The 24,038-nt window shown below is 38.8% G+C and overlaps 2 protein-coding genes and 1 long non-coding RNA gene across 5 annotated transcripts in view; 1 reads left to right on the top strand and 2 right to left on the bottom strand.

The window, feature by feature from the left end:
• LOC109269133 (serine protease 58-like) overlaps positions 1 to 24,038 on the bottom strand; it is a 94,612-nt gene that overhangs the window by 62,909 nt on the left and 7,665 nt on the right. For 2 of the 3 annotated variants that reach the window (XR_008420393.1, XM_053897558.1), the window contains exons 2-4: positions 20,577 to 20,718; positions 14,450 to 14,697; positions 13,497 to 13,633 (exon numbers count right to left, since the gene is read on the bottom strand). Coding sequence is in view for 2 of the 3 variants with exons in the window: in XM_053897558.1 (XP_053753533.1) it covers positions 13,497 to 13,633; positions 14,450 to 14,697; positions 20,577 to 20,718 (527 nt within the window). In the remaining variant the exon portion in view is untranslated. Of the gene's footprint in view, positions 1 to 12,578; positions 12,874 to 13,496; positions 13,634 to 14,449; positions 14,698 to 20,576; positions 20,719 to 24,038 lie in introns of those variants that run through there. The other variant, XM_053897557.1, reaches the window with a different exon arrangement.
• Positions 244 to 2,373, bottom strand: LOC109269129 (olfactory receptor 9A1-like). Its single transcript, XM_019452990.2, is given in 3 exon segments — positions 244 to 572; positions 574 to 1,277; positions 2,277 to 2,373. Coding segments are annotated over 3 exon segments (963 nt in total). The 3' UTR covers positions 244 to 410.
• Positions 9,711 to 13,606, top strand: LOC109269135 (uncharacterized). The gene is made up of 2 exons (XR_002080967.2): positions 9,711 to 9,941; positions 13,362 to 13,606. It is a non-coding gene; the product is annotated as an uncharacterized LOC109269135 (long non-coding RNA).

The raw sequence follows: 24,038 nt of genomic DNA, 5'->3' as shown, positions 1-24,038 counted from the left end.
CAGTGAGGAAATCATGAAAGCAGAGGAAAACATATGGGAAGATGACTCCAGCACCTAGAATCAAACATGTGTGTCAGCGGCCATGGAGAGAATTATACTTTTCCTGGATTTTCCCATTCAAAAAGCTGAGTGTTCTTTAAAAAAAACACACATATTTTGTTCATTTACACCTGTTAAATTTATATTGTAAGTTGTATTATAACTACAGAAGAGTATATAAACATATATGTCCAGGTAAAAAAATAATGTGATCTCCCATGTAGGAATCATCTGATTATAAATTGGAGCGCTAGCTGTGTCTTAAAATGCCCTTGTAGATCACAAACCACGTGGTGTTGAAAATGATCATTTCAGACTGAATTAGTGCTTTGAGATTATTCATGTCCACAATAATGAGTTCATGATTGTCTTTAGGACACAGCTAATCCTTGAGGAGTTGATAGCAGTGAGCAGCGTTTCATGACATCTCGAAAGGCCTCTATGAATTTGTCATTCCGGAGGGTGAAGATGAATGGGTTCAGGAAAGGGGTCACCACTAAAACCATCAGTGACACTACCCTGTTGTACTCAAGCTGCCTGCGTTTGCTTGGGTTTCACATAGAGGAACAAGCAGGTACCATAGCCAATCACAACAAAGGTGAAGTGAGAGGCACAAGTAGAGAAAGCTTTCCTCCGGCCCGAGGTTGAGGGGATCTTGAGGATGGTAGAGATGATGTAGGTGTAGGAGATGATTGTAGGGATCAAAGAACCAACAATAATGAATATAGCCATTAAAAAAAGGATAAACTCTGTGAAAAGGCTATCATCACAGGATAGTTTGAGCAGTTGCCCTCGGTCACATAAAAAATGGTCTATCACATTTGATTTGCAGAAGGTAAGCTGAAATGTGGCATAGACTGGCCAGATTTGAAATAGGAACCCAAACACCCATGACACAATGACCACCCAGATGCAGGTGTGGCTGTCCATAATGATGTTGTACCTCAAAGGGTTACAGACAGCCACGTAACGGTCCACAGCCATTGCTCCAATTAATACTAACTCCGACGTACCCAAAGAAAGGTACAAATATAATTGTGCACTACAGGCTGTCAAAGACATTGCCTGCATCCCTGGAAGCAGCAGCCCCCAGAGCATTAAGGGGACAGCAACCGATGTGATCAGGATCTCTAGGACTGAGAGGTGGCCAAGGAAGAAATACATGGGGGACTGCAGACGTTTATCAACACAGACAATCACAATGATGACCATGTTCCCCATGACTGTCACTGAGTAGAGAAAGAAGAAAGTGGCAAAAAGAATATCGTGTAGTTCTTTGGAGCCATGGAAGTCAAGTAGATAAAATTCAGTGGCGCTACCACTGATGAAAATTATCATTTCAGGTTGAATTAGTGTTTTGAGATTACTCAGGTCCATGATGATGAGTTCATTATTGTCCTTAGGACACAGCTAATCCTTGAGGAGTTGATAGCAGCGTTTCATGACATCTCGAAAGGCCTCTATGAATTTGTCATTCCGGAGGGTGAAGATGAATGGGTTCAGGAAAGGGGTCACCACTAAAACCATCAGTGACGCTACCCTGTTGTACTCAGCTGCCTGCGTTTGCTTGGGTTTCACATAGAGGAACAAGCAGGTGCCACAGCCGATCACAACAAATGTGAAGTGAGAGGCACACGTAGGGAAGGCTTTGCTCCGGCCTGAGGCTGAGGGGATCTTGAGGATGGTAGAGATGATGTAGGTGTAGGAGATGACTGTAGGATCAAAGCACCAATGATAATGAAAACAGCCATTTAAAAAAGAATAAACTGTGTGAAATGGCTGTCATCTCAGGATAGTTCGGTCACATAAAAAATGGTCTATCACATTTGATTTGCAGAAGGTAAGCTGAAACGTGGCATAGACTGACCAGATTTGAAATAGAAACCGAAACACCCATGACACAATAACCACCCAGATGCAGGTGTGGCTGTCCATAATGATGTTGTACCTCAAAGGGTTACAGACAGCCACATAACGGTCTACAGCCATCACTCCCATTAATATGAATTCCGATGTGCCCAAAGAAAGGTACAAATATAATTGTGCACCACAGTTGTCAAAGATATTGTCTGCATCCCAGGAAGCAGCAACCCGCAGAGCACCAAGGGAACAGCAGTAGATATGAGCAAGATTTCTAGGACAGAGAGGTGGCCAAGGAAGAAATACATGGGGGACTGCAAACGTTTATCAACACAGACAATCACAATGATGAACATGTTCCCCATGAGTCACCAAACAGAAGAAGAAGGTAGCAAATAGAATATGGCGTAATTCTGGGGAGCCAGGGAAGCCTATGAGATAGAAGTCAGTGGCACTAGAGTGACTCTCCAACATTTAGTCCTGAGAGGTTGTTCCTTGTGAAATCTAGAGAGTAAAAAAGAGATCACACTGCTTCTGATCCCAAAATAAAAACAGTTTCAGGTAAAGAAAATATCCCTCTCCTGTTCTCAGACTCCACAACATGTCTAGGAAGGGTTCATGTCCTACTGTTCCCCCTACATGATCAGTATTGATCTTTTTAAAGACCACCATGATATATGAAGAAAATTAAATCTAGCCAGGAAGATGAGCCCAGTCACCAATGGCATACCATAGGCAAGACAGCCAGCTCCTGCCCAGGGTGCACCACCCACATCTCTCATTCCACAGGTCTTCCTGCCTTCCATCGTGCTGTGAATAGCCACCGAGTCTGCCTCCCTGACCAGTGTGTTCCTTTTTACCACTAACTCACTTCCATCATGAATCTCCTCAACTATGCGATCCACCAAATATATTCTTTCCTGTGAGTCCTGCTCCAGACTATAGAAAAGTCTTTCTGCCCACTCCTACCCAGAGCAGGTACATGTTTACTTTGCTTCTCCAAGACATAAGGTCCATTTGCCCTAGATCCATTTGAAAGTTTTTCCTTTTACTTGTATCACCATAGGTGTCACTGTCAGGCATGGGTATGGACAACTCTTTGAGGATTTTCTGTAAGATCTTGAGGGCAAGGCCTGAGTATTTCTCCGACTACAGGTCAGCTAGCTGCCGGAGTGAATTCTCACTTTATGCCCTCTATTCTTGGAAGGGGAATCCTGCCTTGCTTTTCTCCCCAGTAAATGTGTCTTCTCATAGGTGACAGACTAAACAGCACCCAGGCTTAATCAGTCAGAGGCCTCTCTCTCCCAACCCTCATACCAACAATCCACCAGACTGATAGGGGAAGGTCCAGAGGAGGGCATGGGAGGAACTGCCATCCTCAACCTCCAGCTGTCCCATATCACCTCATGTTGGAACTGGCAGACAAGAGGCTAAAGGTCCAATTTCAACACCCCCTGCCTTCGTGAGAGCTCAAAACCCTGGATCCAGCAGGGAGCCAAAGCCACCAAATGTGAACTCTGGGCTCAGCCCAAGCCCTACACATAAGTAGCCATGGTCTCAATCCAACAGAAAGTAAGGAGAGTCTTCTCAGAGATAACAAATAGGTTTTTCCTCCAAAATCAAATGAAAAAAAATTCAGCTGTCAATAAAATAAAACAGACCCAAGGTCCTGAGCCCCTTACAATTTCTGAGATACATCCCTCATTTCCTTCAGGTATTTGCTCAAGTGCCCAAGCTCAGGGAGCCTTTCCTCATGATCCTTCCTAAACAAACAAACAAAACAAAACAAAACAAAAAACAAAAAACACATTCTACCCTTTACTCTCTATCAGCTCACCAGAATCTATTTATCTCCTTTGCTCTCCTCATCTAAAATTGTGTTTTTACTTTTTGTTTACTATCTGTCTCCTATTATAAGGTAAGCACCATAAAAAGTAAAAACTTGGTCATGCTTGTTTACTGTTTCTGATATTCAATTATTTTTAAATGAATAAATCAATGAATCAATTAAGAACGAAATCTATGAACAAAGCTTATTTAGTCCTGGCTATGGCCAATCTTTTGATTTTTTTTTTTATTTTAGAGAAAGAGCAAGTGAGCAGGGCATAGGGGCGGAGGAAGAGAGAAAGAGAGAGAATCCTAAGCAGGCTCAATGCTCAGCACAGAGCCTGACACAGGACTTGATCCCAGCCTGAGATTATGACCTGAGCCAAAATCAACAGTCAGAAGTTCAACCAACTGAGTCACCCAGGCACCCCCAGCTATGACCAATTGTTGAAGCAAACTCTGCTTCCTCTCCCTTTGGTCTTTGCTGAAATGCTGCCCTGTCAATATGCAGCCCTCTCTCTGGAGATCCCTTTGGAAATGACAGTTGGGTGACAAGGATCAAGAACAGACTTATTAGCGGAAGTCTCCTTCCATAATTTTTGTTTAGCCAGGACCAGATACAATCAAAGGATAGAAGAGTGTCCTGACAAGAGCAAGGGTCTATGCCTATGCCCAGCACTGAGTCAGGTCAAATCTGCTCTCTGCTGTGCATGGCAGATTTGAAGATGAGGTCATCCATTCTGCTGTAGATGTCCTTGTTCTAGAGAGCATCTAGGCCCAGAACTTCCCATGCTGATCCTCTTTTGCTCTCTCCTTTACAGAGGGGAACCCTGGCAGACACTCACCTCCAGAGAAAGAAACTGAACTGGAATGTTCTACAGCTCTCCAGGGATCAGCCCAGGCTTCCTCCTGCCTGACTAGTGCTGTGTGGCCCAAAGAAAGCTGCTGCTGTTCTCATTCTCAGTGCAAGAGAAAACTGTATTCACACAAGAACTTAGGGAAAAGTCCAGTAATAATAGTGCTATGGAAGCCAACTATCTCCCTCTGACTTTCTCTCTCCTTCTTTCCTACTCTTCATTGTCCCCAAGAAGGGTTATGCACTGAGGAACCAAATCTGATGCAGTCAAGGGAAACCCAGAGAAACTTTCAGCCCTTATCCCCTGAGGTTAATCAAATTTTAGAACTCTTGAAAGTTTTTTTAGAGGCCGAACTTGAAATCTCCCTTGTTGGAAGTTTCTCGGCCTGCAGGCTGCCCTCCTCCCAGGCTCCAAGTCCTGGTTACCACAAACCAGTTCAAACCAGACCCTGCTCTCTTCTGTGCATCTGCCTGATTACATTTGCCCTACAGAGCCTTGACACCCCCAAGTAGAAGACACCAAAAACAATTCAAGACATAAAGCAAAAACTCACATGCCAGAGATGAGTAATAATGTGAGCAAAATGGTGGACAGGCAGCCCTAAGCTATTGTCCCTCCACAGAAACCATAGAAAACAAGCAGAAACTGTCAAAACTGTGTCAGAACTCTGGAAAACATTAAAAGATTTATAGCAACCATGGAAACACTGGTTCAAGAAAAAGAAAATTGAAAATGCTAGGAAAGCTTTGTGGTATTTTCATTTACCCTTGCCCACACTCTTTCTAGCCTGGCAGAAGTCTTGAAAATGGCAATCTGCATTCTCATTGTGGGACCTCAGTCCCTGAGGAAGCAGAGCAGATGTGGGGCAAGAAAAGTTACTGTTGAGACATACAATAGACCATCTAAAGACTCAAAGGGAAAGTTGGGGTAAGTGTCTTTGGGAAATTAAGGAATTTAAAAGCAGCTACATACACCGGGGAACTTAAAAACCACACCCATGTACAGGGAAAGATGCATGCTCAGAAAAGACCTGAGAAGACCCTAATCTTTTGCTTTATGTAGGATAAACTCAGATCCACATCAAGGCACATTATAATCAGTAAAAAGACAAAGACAAGGGACAATCTGAAAGCAGCAAGAGAGAAGCACCTTTTCACGTACAAGGAATTCTCAGAAGATTAACAGCCAAATTTTCATAAAAAATTATATAGGACAGAGGGCAGTGGGGTGGCATATTTAAAGTGCTGAAAGAAAAAAATGTCAACCAAAAAATTCTGAATCCAGCAAAACTGTCCTTCAAAAATGAGTGAGAAATGAAGATAATTCTGGATAAATAAAAGCTGAGAGAGTCTGTTGCCAGTAGACTTGTCCTAAATGAAATGCTAAAGGAAATACTTCAGTTTGAAATCAAAGAACAACAGACAGTAACTTGAAAATAAAAATATAAAGATCGCCACTAAAGATAACTAATGGGCTAATACTAAAGCCAGCTTTATTGTATTTTTGGTTTTTGTAACTCCACATTTCATTTTATACATAATTTAAAATACAAATGCATAAAATAGTATAAATCCATTTTATTGGGCAAATAATGTATAATTATGTAACTTTTGACAACATATAAAGGGGAATAGTGCTATATAGAACAGAGTTTTTGTATGCTACTAAAGTAAAGTTGGTATCAATTCAAACTACATGTTATAAATTTAGGATGTTAAATATAATCACAGAAAGAAAATAGCTAAAAATATATACACAGAAGGAAAATATAAGGGAATCAGTTTAGTGCAAGAAAAATCAACACAACAAAACAGAAGACAGTAATGAAGGAAATAAAGGAATGAAGAAAATGAAAACAGAAAAGTCTAAGACTTGCACAAAACAAACAGCAAAATTACAGAAGTCCTTGCTTATCAGCAACTACTTTCAATGTAAAATGGATTAAATTCTTCAATCAAAATACAGAGACTAGCAGGAATTTTTTTAAATGAGCCTTTGTGTACGCTGTCTACATGAAACTCCCTTTACTTATTTTTTTTTATTCTCAAGTTAATTAACATACAGTGTAGTCTTGGCTTCAGAGTAGAACCCAGTGATTCATCTCTTACATATGACAACCAGTGCTGATCCCAAACAGTGCCCTCTATGATGACTATAACCCGTTTAACCGATCCCCCCATTCACCCCTCTCATCAACCCTCTGTGTTTAAGAGTCTCTTATGATTTGCCTCCCTCTTTGTTTTTATCTTGTTTTTTCTTCCCTTCCCCTATGTTCATCTGTTAAGTTTCTCAACTTCTACATATGAATGAGATCATGTGGTATCTTTCTTTCTATGACTTATTTTGTTTAGCATAATACCCTCCAATAGCATCCATGTTGTTGCAAATGGCAAGATTTCATTCTTTTTAATTGCCAAGTAGTATTCCAGTGTGTGTGTGTGTGTGTGTGTGTGTGTGTGTACCACATCTTCTTAATCCATTCATCAGTTGATGGACATTTGGGCTCTTTCCAATGGTTGTTGTTGATAGTGCTGCTATAAACATTGGGGTGCATGTGCCCCTTCAAATCAGCATGTTTGTCCTTTGGATAAATTCCTTGTAGTGCAATTGCTGTCATACAGTAGTTCTATTTTTAATTTTTTGAGGAACCTCCACATTGTTTCCCAGAGTGGCAACACCAGTTTGCATTCCCATGAACAGTGCAATAGGGATCCCCTTTCTCCACATCCTCACCAACATCTGCTATTTTCTGAGTTGTTAATTTTAACCATTCTGACAGGTGTGAGGTGGTATCTCATTGTGGCTTTGATTTGTATTTCCCTGATGATGAGTGGTGTTGAGCATCTTTTCATGTGTCTGTTAGTAATCTGGATGTCTTCTTTGGAAAAGTGTCTATTCATGTCTTCTGTCCATTTCTTCACTGGATTATTTGTTTTTTGGGTGTTGAGTTTGATAAGTTCTTTATAGATTTTAGATACTAACCCTTTATGCGATATGTCATTTGCAAATATCTTCTCCCATTCTGTTGTTTGCCTTTAGTTTTATTGATTGTTTCATTTGCTGTGCAGAAGCTTTTTATCTTTTAATTTTTTAATGTTTATTCATTTTTAAGAGAGACAGACAGAGTGTGAGTGGGGGAGGGGCAGAGAGAGAGAGAGAGAGAGAGAGAGAGAGAGAGAGAGAATCTGAAGCAGGCTCCACGCTCTTAGCTGTCAGCACAGAGCCGGATGCAGGGCTCAAACTCACAAACCATGAGATCATGACCTGAGCTGAAGTGGCATGCTTAACTGAGCCACCAAGACACCCCTAGAAGCTTTTTATCTCAATGAGGTCCCAACAGATCACTTTTGCTTTTGTTTCCCTTGCCTCTGGAAACATGTCAAGTGAGAAGTTGCTGCAGCCTAGGTCAAAGAGGTTGCTGCCTGTTTTCTTCTCTAGGACTTTGATGGTTTCCTGTCTCACGTTTAGGTCTTTCACCCATTTTGGATTTATTTTTGTGTACGGTGTAAGACAGTGGTCTAGTTTCATTCTGCATGTTGTTGTCCAGTGCTCCCAGCACCATTTGCTAAAGAGACTGTCTTTTTTCCACTGGATACTCTTTCCTGTTTTGTTGAAGATTAGTTGACCATGTATTTGTGGGTCCATTTCTGGGTTCTCTATTCTGTTCCATTGATCTATGTGTCTGTTTTTATGCCAATACCATCTGTCTTGATGATTACAGCTTTGTAATACAGGTTATAAGTCTGATATTTGGATGCTTCCAGCTTTAGTTTTCTTTTCCAACATTACTTTGGCCATTTGGGGTCTTTTGTGGTTCCATACAAATTTTAGGGTTGTTTGTTCTAGCTCTGTGAAGAATGCTGGTGCTATTTTGGTAGGGATTGCACTGAATGTGTTGATTGCTTTGGATAGTATTGAAATTTTAACAATATTTGTTATTCCAATCTTTAAGCATGGAATATTTTTCCATTTCTTTGTGTATCCTTCAATTTCTTTCATAAGCTACATGAAATTCACTTTAGATCCAAAGACACAAATAGGTTGAACAGACAGAAGAAGATACTCCATATAAATACTAACCAAAAGAGAGCTAAAGTAACTATACTAATATCAGACAAAATAGACTTTCAGTCAAAAACTGTTGCAAGAGACAAAAGACATTATACATTAATAAAAAATTCAGTTTAGCAAAAAAAATGATTATATATGTTCCAAACAACAAAGACCCACATTATATGAAGCAAATATTAACAAAATTGAAGGAAGAACTTCATTATGTCACTTTCAGTAAAACATGTAAACAGAAGATTAGTAAGGAAATAGAATACTTGAACAATAAAATAAACTAACTAGGCCTAACAAACAGAGTTCACTCCACCCAACAAAAGCAGAGAATACACTTTCTTCTCAAGTGCACACAGAACATTATCCAAGATAGGTCACGTTAGCCCACAAGTCTCAATAAGGTTACAAAGACTGAAATCATTCAAAGTGTATTTTCTGACTATAATGAATAAAACTAAAAATTTGAGAAGATGCAGAATGTTTGTGTCTAATAAAAATGAGCCCACAGGTATTTCTGAAAATTAGTAAGAATGGATACACCGGGCATTTAGCACACATTAGTCTAGATTGATAGCAGAGACAGAAGGGACTTGGAAACTGTATCCCTGGATATGTTTTTAATTATAGCAACAGAAAGCCCAACTCAAATTGTCCTAAACACTGAAAGGAATTTAGTAGTAGATTATATTACTAAAACTATCCAGAGAAAAGACTTAAATTCTGGAATGGTTTAATCAGGACTTCAGCTACAGCTACATTTCTGGGCCATTCTCTTGTTTCAACCTCCTCTGTGAATGCATGTGATCCTTAGGCAGCTTCCCCGACAGCAGCAATTCTGATGTCTCATTCGCCTGCCACACTGCCCACACAAGGTCTCAACAGAGCTCATTACAATGTTATCTCAACACTGAACATTAAGACACTGATGTTTCATAAGCCAAATTGCATCATATATCCATCCCTGAGCCAGACACAGGGAGCTCACTGATAAGTTTAGGTCAGACTGCACCCTAGGGGATGACTGTGACCTAACAGAGGAGGGGTGGAGAGGACTGTGGGAGGGCAGTTACAGTGTCCGCTACTGAGATCATCCAGTCTAACTCTTTTTGTTTTATACATAAAGCCAATCTAAAAATCAAAGCTCATTGATTTCCCAAATTTATAGTTTGTCAATTCGAGGCTAAGAACTGAACCACAGTCTACTGAAACTGGATATCAATCTCCTCCAAAGAAGGACATGGACTGAGGAAGAAAAACTGTGATGCCAGAAGCATTAAGTGGTCGGCAAGTATGGTGAGGTTACAATAGTTTACCCAGGGAAACAATAGAAACGAAGACCCAGAAACAGATTTCTGAATGAACTCCCCAGGAAGCTGGAATGGGTCTAAGATGAATAAATAAGTGAGGGGTAAATAGAAGCCAAATATGTAACATAGACACATGAATTCAGAAAGGATCTTTGAAGTAATATATAAATAAAATTATGTACCCAAGAGGTGATCCCTCTCCTCCTGAGCTGAAGGTCAGACATGATTGAATCACAAGCTTGGAGATAAGATGGGAAACCAGAGTGCAGAGAAGAGCCATCCACTTGATCAAACAGGGCAAGCATTCCTGTCCCTATTCTCCATTTACTATACTGAAATCTGTTGGTTGGTATCAGGGATCCATTTTACTGCAATGTACTTAAGCTACAGAGAAGGTCATGGAGCATTAGCTCCAGCCCATGTACGAGAGAATAAGGAACCAGAAAGGAAATGAGCAGTGGTTGGTGGGAATGTCAGGAGGGGAAGGTGGATGTGACACGTGAAATTCTTGGTAAACTAACTTAAAATAGTCTTTGGAATCAGTCATATGCAGAATTGGAATTTAGGTGAAATTGGCAGGATAATTAGAAACATATTTGCACACTCCAAAAATTAGTCATGCGACAAACAGCCCAGTCTCGGTTAGACAAACAGATGATGATGAGATGTTGATTAGATGGATAGATCGGTAGATAGATAGATAGATAGATAGACAGACAGACAGACAGACACAGCTGGAGAGACAGACTTACCTTTTCCTTTTCAAATTGAGGAGTGAGATGAGATGGAGAGAAGGAAAACTCATACAAGGAAAACTCAAGTCCAGAAAATATAAAGAAGTAAAAATGCCCAATAATGGAAGGATTTATGACCTAATCAATAAGGAAAGGCTTATAATTAAAACATCCGATTCAGCCTAGAACAACTGCAGTGGAATGGAGACAGTAAGAGCTCTAGGTAAGAGGCAAGAAAAAAAAACAAAGGACAGGAATCAGGGTAGGTTGTTAGGAAGATCATCTCAGTAAAAAGTTCAGTTGCAACTAGTTCAGCCGGCTGATGACAATAGACAGCCTGGCATATGATAAAGGCGAAAAGGATCGTTAGCAACATGGAGTAGTAGGAATTAAATAGGCAAAAGGGTGAAACAGGTGGAAACTGTCAAAAGTACTAACTGCTGCCAATCCCTATACTATTCCTCTGCATACAAAACGTTTCCCACATTATCTCTGATCCCCATAAGAGCCTTAAAAAGAAAACTATTTTAGTTTTCTGAATCTTTGGAAAAGTATGTGATTTAATCAACTGGGTGGCAATTTGAATTTTAGGAAATCCCAACATTTCACAGCATGGGAAAAACAAAAATGCATTTCACATTTCAGGCACAAATTTCTTGAAGAGTCAATATTTTATATGAAAATAGATAGGCTTTAGTTTAAAATCAGTTTAATCTATCATGCACTAAAGAAAAATAATATGTAGAGAACACATTTTTGGAATGACAAGTGTTTTTTGAGTGTGCTTGTGGATGGAAGTGTGTGCTCATGAATTCACACGTCGTATAGAAGGTTGTATTCAGGGGCATGTATGAAAACTCCAAGGCAAAATCCTCATGAATTCCACCACTTTGTACCCCTTTAAGAAATATGTGTGATTTTAAATAAAAAGCAGTAAACTGGAAGGAAAATGTCCTGGAAAAAAAACCTCATCTATCATCATTTATGAATATTCATAACAGCTATAGTTCAAAATACAGAAATCCTTATTCCAAATATTACAAAGACCTTTGGGTGGCCTCAGTAAACCTAGGCAAACTTGAATTCTATAGATCTTTCAAGTAACTAATGGAAACTAACTGCACCACCTGTACACACAAACGTGCACACACACACACACACACATACACATACCCAGGAGACACTTGGTCATTAGAAAAATTGCTAATCATCTGACCAACTTTTGGCAAATTACTGCTCAGCTATGTGGTTTACACTTCGCCCAAATAAACTCTTGGTAGTTATTATCCCTCATTTCCACTCGTTTTTTGTGTTCTTAAGATATGGCAGGGAGTATTTTAACAGAAATATCTGAATTGGTAGGATCCCAAAAGCTTCCTGGGTGAACTCCACTTCTTGAGGCCAGCATTCATGTTTTCAGTGTTAGGAACATTAAAGAGACTAGAGTCAGGGTGCCTGGGTGGCTCAGTCGGTTGAGTGTCTGACTTCAGTTCAGGTCATAATCTCACAATTTGTGGGTTGGAGACCCACATAGGGCTTTGCGCTGGACAGCACAGAGCCTGCTTTGGATTCTCTGTCTCCCTCTCTCTCTGTCCCTCCCCTGCTCTCTCTCACACATGCGCTCTCTCTCAAAAATAAATAACATTTAAAAAGAGATACTAGGAGTGCCTGGGTGGCTCAGTCAGTGAAGCAACTGACTTCAGCTCAGGTCATGATCTCGTGCTCCATGAGTTGGACCCCCAGGCTGGGTTCTGTGCTGACAGCTCGGAGCTTGCAGCCTGCTTCAGATTGTGTCTCGCTCTCTCTGTGTCATTCCCCCACTCATGCTCTCTCTGTCTCTCAAAAATTAATAAATGTTAAAAAAAATAAAATAAAAAGAAAGACTAGAGTCATGCCAACACCCAGGAATCATCAATGATCTCTTTTGAAACTCCAATCAAGCCTAGATCCTAGGAAAGACTGGGACTGTGATACATAATGTGGTTGCCGTGGATCAGCTGGGAGGTAAGGGTATCAGTGGAGCTCTACATCAGCTTATTTTGTAGAAATAATGTTCTTGATCCATGGCACGTAGCTGTGTAGGTCAGTGAAGACAACAATGTATCCTGTTAGAATACATCCGGTTTCCCAAGACAAAATCCCTTGTAATTCACCGCCACATATGGCTGGTGCAGCTGTGACCACCTGCCAGATAGAGTACAGGAATGAGAACTTCCTTACCACCTGAGATTTCATACCTGAACAAAAATGAAAGCCACTATATTTGCCATGCAAAGGGGTCCAGGATATAAGAATCTAGTATGAAAGCTTCTTTCCAATGCACTAACTACCCTTATACCTCCCACTCATCCCTAGACAGATATTTCAACGTTTTTTTTTTTTGTTTTTTTTTTTTTTTTTTTTATTTTTGGGACAGAGAGAGACAGAGCATGAACGGGGGAGGGGCAGAGAGAGAGGGAGACACAGAATCGGAAACAGGCTCCAGGCTCCGAGCCATCAGCCCAGAGCCTGACGCGGGGCTCGAACTCAGGGACCGCGAGATCGTGACCTGGCTGAAGTCGGACGCTTAACCGACTGCGCCACCCAGGCGCCCCTAGACAGATATTTCAAAGAACTATCTGGAAGACAGCTTTCCACTCCTCGAAAATCTATTTCTCTTGTCTCTATCACAGGGGGGAGAAGAGTGATCATTCTTTAGCCCCTTATTCTCTGAGCTCCTAGCCTACTGAAAAATCGAGATGGACCCTCGATGAAGGAGGAGAGACACAGAGACTGAGTTTATGCACAAATGAGGTAAGAAGACTTACCTGGCAGTGATCCTGACTTCCTAGCGTGGGTCCCATACAGAACATGTCTTCAAGGAGTTTTTCACCCAGTATTTTTTTGCAGTTTACATTAAAGTTCAATTGAGCCGTGACACTTTGCAGCTTACTATGTGAATTTCCTAAGCACAAGAAATAAAGGAGACTTTCATTCCAGTTTGCCTTTTCATAAGGCATCCTACCTCCTTCTCCTTCAAGCCTTCTTCTCAGTAAGAATGGACTGCAGAAGAACTGATGGAACACACCATGGGTCAAACACATCCTCCTGCTCTGTTTATCATCTCTGAAAGATGATCAGCATCAAGGGATGGTTGGTGAGAAGATACTCCACACATCAAACAAGATCTGAATCCAAGCTCTGTCATCACCAAGTTCATGATCTTGGATAATTAATTTCCCAAAGTCTTAGTTTCCTCTTTTATAAGGTATTAATCCCAAGAAAACGTATCTACATGATATGTGATGATGACTGTATAATATCTATAGTATGCTTAGTGCTTGGTAGGTAATCAGCGATCAGCAAATGGTAGTCATTATCATTGTGATTGATAACAATATCACTCCTGTTAGGTCAAGGGAAAGTAGGATTTTTTACCAATTTGCAAATTAAGATCCAAAGAAGTTAAAGAATTTGTTCATAAACCTACAATGAATGGTAGAACCAATACTCAAACATAGATCCCTGAGTTCCAGTCCCTGCAGGGTGTGCCAATGGGATACACACATGTAACACCTTGATCTAGGAATCGATTCTCAAGGCCCAAAAGATCATCTCTTCTGTAGAAAGCCAATACCGCTCATGCCATTTCTAGTTTTCCACACAGGCTTAGAAATCTGACACTAGGCCTCTAAGTTCCAATTCCTTCCCCTAATTCCTCAGAGATCTTGAAGATGTGAATATATCCAAGAACTATCTCTTCTTTTTGATAGTCACTCACCAATAAAGTCTTTAGTCTGTAACCAGGTGTGAATCAAGCAATCTTTAACTGCATTCTTGAGAGTAGGCAACTGAAACATATTGGTGGAGAAGAAAGTGAAAGGTACAGACAACTTTATCAGCATGAGGTCATTTTTAGGAGAGGTGGCAGTGAAGTTTGGGTGAATAATGATCTTCTCATAAGGTAAAATCTCCCCATGAAAGTCTCGAAGATTTGCAGAACTATCATGAAAGATGACCCAAAGATCTCTGGAAAATGAAAAAGAAAAAAAAAAGGATTGACACTCACAGGTCACAAGGCTAATCACTGCCCCCCACCCCCCCCCCACACACACACAATTTCCTTCTATAGTAACCCATTTAATCTTTTCCTCTCATGTTTGCCCATTTGATCTTTTTTTTTTTAAATTTTTTAATGTTTATTTATTTTTGAGAGAGAGAGGGCACGAGCAGGGGAGGGGCAGAGAGAGAAGGAGACACAGAATCCAAAACAGGCTCCAGGCTCTGAGCTATTGGCACAGAGGCTGACACAGGGCTCGAACCCACAAACCATGAGATCACAACCTGAGCCAAAGTCAGACGCTCAAATGACTGAGCCACCCAGTGCCCCTGTCCATTTGATCTTTTATATGTAGGTGCCACATGGGGTCATGCAGGTGATGCACTATACAAGTCAATGGGTTACCATTCACATAGACTATAATGGGGATGGTGCCTCCAGGAGTTAAGCAGTGCAATGGCTTGGGCTCTACTCTTAGCATAATTCTCGAGAGAAGCTCCAATTCAAGACCTAGAAACAGCAGAAAGAAGCATGCAAATGGATAGTCAAGGCTTTTATGAAAGTAGTAGGTTCTGTTAGGGAGGCTTCTTTGGGAGTTGGGGGAAACAGGAAATGTGAAACTGTAAAGAGGAAATGAGTAACAGCTTCGAGAGGTTAAATATTTTAAAGGTATGGAGGATCACCTGAATATACTATGCTTTACTCATGTCTATCAAAACTGCTGGATTAACAGGGTCTTCTGGTAGATCTTTGGGAAAACAGTAGTCAAAGATCCTGGTTTTCCACTGAGATCCAGTTGAGATCCACTCTCGCTAACATGGCTCAAAACCCTAAATTCAGGGGCACCTGGGTGGCTCAGTCAGCTAAGCGTCTGACTTTGGCTCAGGTCATGATCTCACAGCTTGTGAGTTCGAGCCCCGCGTTGGTCTCTGTGCTGACAGCTCGGAGCCTGGAGGCTGCTTTGGATTCTGTGTCTCCCTCTCTCTTTGCCCCTCCCCTGCTTGTGCTCTCTGTCTCTCATAAATGAATAAATGTTAAAAAAAAATTTTTTTAACCCGAAATTCAGAACAGGGCACTCCTGTGAGGCCCCTGAGTCAGTCACTCAGGGATTTCTCTAGCGCCAGCAGTGAGATAGGTACCACACTGGTACTGAGCATCAATTTTTGTTGTTGTTGAGCTCCCAAATGCTAAGTTTATATTGTCTCCTAACAACAGTACCATTTGTCTCTCAGTCTGTCTTTGTCGCCTTATGGACAGTTATCAGATAAAGTCTAAAGAGAGAGGACAGAAATAGGCCTGATAAATTCATTCTTCAGTCAATCCCAAGGACTGACAAGTTTAAAAGATCTCATCAGAGCAGCATCCTTTAAATAAATTTTGCTTTGGCTCGCTTTTACAAGGTATTATACATTATAAGGACTTTCCTTAGTTTTGTTGTGTTCCTGAGAACTACCACACTTAGTTTCATCTGCTTGAAGTGAAGGATTCTGCTAGGTGCTTAGATGGGGATGACTGGTCTTTGGCCAGGGTATCGTAACTGACTGTTATAGTTCTCATTGGATCATCTTAGTCTATTTGGTTCTTTGTACCAAACACATGCTTTGTGTTTAAATTCATGTGATAGCTCTCCAGTTGGCATAATTCCCCAAGGACAATAAGAAAGTACAGTTGCCCTCAGAGGAACTTTTGACAGGTGCAAGGTTGTTCATTTGACAGATACATTAGAACAAAAAGGAAAGAAGCCTTCATGATAAGATTCTTTCTCTTTTATCTTTCTAAATGAGAGATCACTTAATGAGCCTCGTCCCTCCATTTCCATACCTTGGGAATTAAGGAGTACTGGTGTTTTAATTATACAACTTAAATTATACAACTTCTACAACTGAACCTGGGTGGTTCAGTCAGTTAGGCGTCCAATTCTTGATTTTGGCTCAGTGCATGATCTCACGGTTCATGGGTTCAAGCCCCACATCAGGCTCCACACTGACAGTGCGGAGCCTGCTTGGGTTTCTCTCTGTCTCCCTCTCTGTCTCTGCCCCTCCCATGCATGTGCTCTCTCTCTCTCTCAAAATAAATAAACAAACTTGTTTAAATCAGTTTTAGCAACTCTCTTGTGTATCTTGTGTGTCAAATTGGCTTTTTCTGTTTCTAAGATTACTCTCCTTTCTTGCTGAAGGAAAGTCATTCATGTTTATAGTGTTGATTTAATAACTAAAACCAGTGCCCTCTAATATTTTATCCTTCCTCTATTTCTCTTTTTTCCTTCTGTTAAGAAATTTTGTGACTTATCATAAAATATATTTATAAGTAATTGCAGAATCTTATATCTTATTTTATTTTATTTTTGTTTTTAAATTTTTTTTAACATTTATTTATTTTTGAGACAGAGAGAGACAGAGCATGAACGGGGTGGGGGGGGGGGTGCAGAGAGAGAGGGAGACACAGAATCTGAAACAGGCTCCAGGCTCTGAGCTGTCAGCACAGAGCCCGACGCGGGGCTAGAACTCACAGACCTCGAGATCATGACCTGAGCCGAAGCCGGACGCTCAACCGACCGAGCCACCCAGGCGCCCCAGAATCTTATATTTTAAAGAATTTATGATAAATAGATGATTCAGGCAAATTATAGTGAGTGCATTTCAGTTTAAGGCAGCTCTATGACATGTAAAACTAAACTATGGTGGAAAAACAAGAGAATAGTGGTTGCCTCTGAGGGATATGGATGGACCATAATGAAGAAGGGGTATAAGGAAGACATTCAGATATTGTTTAACTTTGAATTCTGTTACATTAAATTTCCATATTAAAATTTATAAAGAATAGGACATGTGTATATTCGACAACAAAAATGAAATAAGAATTAAAAGGTATCTAAAATATTAAGTAAAAGGGCAAAAGCATTTTCACACAAATATAAAGAGTAGAAATTCAAAATAGGTAGAAACAAGTCTGAGTATAATAATAATCAAAATAAATACAAATGGCCTAAACTCACCAGTTAAAAGACAGAAATTACAAACTGTATTTTTAGAAATCCTGCTATATGTAAATTAAGAGATGTGTTTAAATAAAAAAGATACAGAAAGGCAGAAAAGTAAAGACGTAAAATGATATACCAGGACAATACTAACCAACCAAACAACCAACCAGGATTGGCATGTTAATATCTGATAAATAGGCTCTAAGACAAACAATATTATCTATATGAGAGTAATGACATACAGTAATAGCCTTGATTTATTGGGAATGTACACAAAGTACCTACATTATAAATGTACCTAAATTTACATATATTTAATAAAATACCCTAAAAAATATTTTTTAAAAAAGTAATAAAGTTATAGGACTATTTTGCTCTACTAATACAGAAGAATATTTCAACTTAAATCTCTCAATTACTGATTTATTAAGAAAAAAAAATAGTAAGGATACCAAAGACTTAAACTACACAATTGAAGTTTGATATATAGAGAGACTTCTACCCTAAAATTAGAAAGTATACATTCTTTCATAACATGGGGGGTTGCAAAAATTGACCTGATACTGGTCTGAAAAGCAAGTCCCAATTCTTTTCAAAGAATTAGTATCACATAGATCACACTCTCTGACCACAAAAACAATTAAACTAGAACCCAAAGAATTTTTTTTAATTTGGAAAGTTATCCCTCAAAATTTACCCCTCCATATTCTAAACTTATGAATGAAAGATTTAATCATGAGGAAATTTTTAAAAATTATTTAGAATTAAAATAATAATGAAAATGGCCCTTTTCAAAGATGGCAAATAGAAAATCCACAGGAACATATATATAAATTCTAGAAACAGTAGGAGAATATAACAAAGCAACAAGCCATTAGATCAATTTATGAACACCAATTACATTTCCATCATCACTAACAAGTAGAAAATATAATTTTCTGAAAGTACATCAATTAAAATATAATAGCAAAATATAAAGCACTTTAAGAATAAATTTAATAAGATATGTGCAAGACATGTATTCAGATAAAATAAATTTCTTGAAACGCATTAAAGGGAAAGCTAAATAAGTGGAGAGATATGCCAGATCCATGGCTGGGAATAATCAATATCAGAAAAATATCAATTCTCCCCAGCTGATACAAAGAGCTAAAGCAATTCCAAATAAATCACAAGAGTTTTTCATAAAGCTTGAAAAGTTATTTAAAAGAATACCTAAGTGTTCCTGATAAATAAAAACATGGTTAGCCTATCCTATCAGACATCACAAATTATAATAAAGTCATAATTTTTAAGACACTGTGGAATTGGTCTATAATAAATAACCCAAAGGAGCAGTACAGAGACAGAGAGACCCAAAACAGACCCATGCAAAAATAAAGAATTTTGATAGATGTCAGAAGTGGTGTTGCAGGTGGTTGGAGAAAGAAGAGACCATTAGATAAATGACATGTGGATATTTAGCTTACTATGTTAAAAACAACAAAACTGGATCCCTACTTCACAGCATTCACAAAAATCAGTTCCAAATGATATAAATACTTAAATATAAAATCAAGTCTTTAGAATCTCTAGAAATAACCTTAAAGAAATATCTTTCTGATCTTGATGTCATAAAGAATATTTTCAACCAGTCACAATACCCAACAACCACAAATAAAGATTGATAACTTAAGTGTTAAATCATATTATAGTCAAATGAAGAGCTCTTATTAATCAAAATACACCATTAAAGAGAAGATCAAGCCACAAAGAAGATATTTTCAACATACGTAATTGACAAAAGAGTTCTATCTAGGGCATTTATAGAAGTTCTACAAAGCAATTTTTTTTGAAAAGTCACAAAATGTTCAAAAAACATGAAAGAATATTTCCCAGAAGAAATATTAATAGCAGAAGGAGGAGGATGGAGAAGGACGAGGAAGAGAAAAAAATAAGCCAATCATCGCTACTAATAAAGATAATAAAATTATGAGCATAACAAGAAATTTAACACAATCAGCAAAATAATAAAAAAGTTGGACAATACTCAATGCTGGAAAATGCTTATAAATTGCTGGAGTATGTGTAAAGTGAACATTTGCATCCTCTATGACATCCAGGAGATATTGCTGCAGATATACCGATATGTATGTATGTATATGTGTATATATATACATCTATATGTGTGTGTGTATTGCAGATATACACATGAGAATACCTTCCAAGGTACATGGTACAACTATGATTACAGTAACCATTCACAATAGCAGAAACCTAGAAATAACTCAAATGTCTACCAAGAAAAGAATGAACAAATTGTGATAGTCACATTTAAATATTATACTGTAATGAAAAATGAAATATAATCATATCCCTAACATTTTGGATGAATCTTAAAAACATTAAGAATGATTTGCAAGGTCAGGGTGCCTGGGTGGCTCAGTCAGTTGAGCATCGACTCTTGATTTCTGCTCAGGTCATGATCTCACAGTTGGTGAGATCAAGCCCCACAACGGGCTCTGTGCTGACAGTGCAGAGCCTGCTTGGGATTGTCTCCCTCTCTCTCTGCCCCTCCCCTGATCACTCTTTATCTCTCTCTCTCAAAAATAAATAAATAAATATTTTTTTAAAAAAAGAGTGACCTGCAAGGTTATTTTTACCTAGACGTAAGGTATCATATTACACCGTATTACTTTTCCTTTTGGGACATGTCAAACATAAGAATGTGGAACATTCCTTAGTCAAGCTGTATCTGAGTAGCTGAACTCCCTTTTACCATGATAGTCCTAGAATTTCTTAACCACAAAGTTTTTAGAATTCCCACAAGAAGTGCAGAGGCCCAGCCTCGGAGCCTTGGAACAGAGTGGATGGATCCCCATCACTTACGGTAAGAAGCAGTGTGCAGCCGTCAACACCCACTGAGGGGCAATCAGAGTCCCCACACAGGACCGATAACTGGAATTCAGGTAAAATAAGTAGAGAAGGTGATTTAACCCTTCTATGTCTTCACTAACAAATGAAACACCACCTGGAAGACAGAGAGAAGAGAATCAAGGGATATAAACTGGCCGACTAAAGAGAACTCAAGGTGCTTATAGAGATTTCAGAATGCTGGTATCAGTTAATATAAATATTTACCACTTATTAATCACTTAGCCCCTACTCTATGGTACTAGAGAACCACACTGTACAAAACACTGTATTAAAGTACTTTATGTACTTTTTAATTTTTTTTTATTTTTCACAGGAAAAAAAACTATAGGGTGTATAAATTTTATATTATCTTACAGATTAAGAATTTATTGAAGAGAGTGTCTTTTCCACATTGAATATTCTAGTCTTCTTTGTCATAGATTAATTGACCATATAATCATGGGTTTATTTCTGGGCTCTCTATTCTGTTCCAGTGATCTATGTGTTTTTGTGGCAGTACCATACTGTTTTACTATACAGCTTTGTAGTACGACTTGAAACCTGGAATTGCGAGGTCTCCAGCTTTGTTGTTCTTTCTCAAGATAGACAATATAATGGAATATTAGGCAGCCATAAAAAAGGATGTGATCGTGCCATTTGCAATGATATGAATAGACCTAGAGGGTATTATGCAAAGTGAAATATGTCAGACTGAGAAAGACAAATACCACATACGTGGAATCTAAAAAAATCTGATAAATAAACAAACAAAAAAGAGAAATAGGCCTATAAATACAGAGAACAAACTGATGGTTAACAGAGGGCAGGGGGATGAGGGGATGGAAAAAATGGGCACAAGTTTCTATAGAATGAATAAGTCATGGGAATACAGTCCATGATATTCTCAAAGCTAGTATGGTGCCAGATGGTAACTATAATTATGGTGAGCATAGTATAATGTATAAACTTGTGGAATCACTGAATCACTATGCTGTAGACCTGTAATGTTGTGTGTCAACTGTATTCAATTTTTTTATTTAAATAAAATTAGCACACGAGGTCATATGACCAGTGAATGATGGTTGGTTCAAGGATTCAGACTTCAGTCCATGTGATTCCAAATCCCATTTATGCACTTCTCTTCTACAGGACCTCCCTGCCTCTCCTCACCCAGTTTGCTGCTTTCCAGAGTGACTTAGCTCATTTCTAAACTTCCAAAGGCTTAAGGATTCTTGGCTGTATCCACAGTCAAGCAATGCAGCCTTTCCTATAGCTCCCTGATTTTTCCTACTGGTTGACTACAGGGACACTCTGAGACCAGTCATCATAACTCCTGCAGGAAAAAAAAAATAATTAAAAATAAAACTTTAATTCTGGCAAAAGAATATAGGGAGAGATACTCTATACAGACACTGAAATATAGTACACTACTTATCCTCTGGAAACAGATGCCTTGATTCAAATTCGGGCTGTATCCTTAGTAGTATGGACTTAAACAAATTATGTAGATCCCTATGTTAATTTCCTTACTTGTACAGTGAGATCATAACAACTTCTTTCCTAGGGTTTCTGTGAGAAATAAATGTGGTAATATATGTAAATTGTTTGGAAGAATGTTTCATGTAAAATGTGTGTTCAGTAAATGTTATTTCTTACTAATTCAGCTTCAAGTATATTTTAATGTTGAGAAAGTGCAAAACAATGTTCAAAACGAGACAAAGACAAAAGCCCTTTCATGATCCCCAAAATGACTAAACATCAGATATTAACTGATACGTCTTTTCTTTGCATTATTGCTATTATCAGTGACAGCTCTATTTTAATCCTCCACTTCCTTAAAAAAAACTTTTGAGAAACCCAATTCTGAACTGATCCCATTTCTCTAAGTCCATCTTCAAAATTATCCAGCATAAGCTCAAACCCTGTAAGATGCCCCTCCCATCTGGGGCACTTCTGAGGTTCTCTGGAGTGTGTTCTTCCCACTGCATAAAGAAAAAAAAAAAAAACACCTCACTATTTTCATTATTGCTGTGTTCTTGGTGCCATTTGGTTGATGGGTACAACAAAGCAGATTAAATCCTGTTTTCTCCAGTTTAGGAACAGCAGGAAAATAGAAAACTATTTTTTAAGTTTTTATTTTAATTCCAGTTAGTTAATATACAGTGCTGTTAGTTCTGAGTGTACAATATAGTAATTTAACACTTCCACACAACACCCAGCGCCCATCACAACAAGTGCACTCCTTCGTCCTTATCACCTATTTCATCCATCCCCCCGCCCACCTCTCTTCCGGTAACCATCAGTTTGTTCTCTATAGTTAAGAGTCTGTTTCTTGGTTTGCCTCTCTTTTTTCCTCTTTGCTTGTTTGCTTTGTTTTTTAAATACCACACGAGTGAAATCATGGTATTTGTCTTTCTCTAACTTATTTCATTTGGCATAATACTCTCTAGCTCTATCAACATCATTGCATATGGCAAGATTTCATTCTTTTTTATGGCTGAGTAATATTCCATTGTGAATATATATCACATCTTCTTTATCCATTTATTGGTCAATGGATACTTGGATTGCTTCCATAGTTTGGCTATGGTAGGTAATGCTGCTATAAACATTGGGGTGCATGTATTCCTTTCAATTAGCAGATTTGCTAGATCACAGGGTAGTTCTGTTTTTAACTTTTTGAGGAACCTCCATACTGGTTTCCACAGTGACTGTACCAGTTTGCATTCCCACCAGCAGTATAAGAGAGTTCTTTTTTTCCCACATCCTCACCCAACACTTGTTTATTGTGTTTTTGATTTTAGCCATTCTGACACATGTGAGGTGATCTCATTGTGGTTTTGAGTTGCACTTGTCTGATGAGTGATGTTGAGCATCTCTTCATGTATCTGTTGGCCATCTGTATGTCTTCTTCTGACAAATGTCTACTTATGTCTTCTGCCCATTTTTTAATTGGATTATTCATTTTGGGGGGTACTGAGTTTTATAAGTTCTTTATATATTTTGAGTACTAACCCTTTATCAGGTATGTCATTTGCAAATATTTTCTCCCATTCAGTAGACTGCCTTTTACTTTTGTTGATTATTTCCTTCACTGTGCAGATCCTTTTTATTTTATGAAGCCCCTATAGTTTATGTTTACCTTTGTTTCCCTTGCCTCAGGGGACATATCTAGAAAAAAGTTGCTATTGCCAATGTCAAAGACCATTTTTATGGCTTCAGGTCTCACATTTAGGTCTTTAATCCATTTTGAATGGTTTTTTTTTTTTTTTTCAAGATTGCTTTGGCTATTCAGGTCTTTTGTGGGATTTTAGGATTCTTTGTTCGAGTTCTATGAGAAATGCTATTGATATTTTGATAAGGATTGCAATAAATGCGTAGATTGCTTTGGGTAGTATAGACATTTTAATAATATTTTTCTTCCAATCCATGAGC

The sequence above is a fragment of the Panthera pardus genome, unplaced genomic scaffold (genome assembly GCF_024362965.1).
Source record: "Panthera pardus isolate Hobbes unplaced genomic scaffold, ASM2436296v1 HiC_scaffold_8, whole genome shotgun sequence".
Lineage (NCBI taxonomy): Eukaryota > Metazoa > Chordata > Mammalia > Carnivora > Felidae > Panthera > Panthera pardus.
The sequence above is the reverse complement of the archived record's forward strand: the minus strand, read 5'-3'. Positions and strand labels throughout refer to the sequence as shown.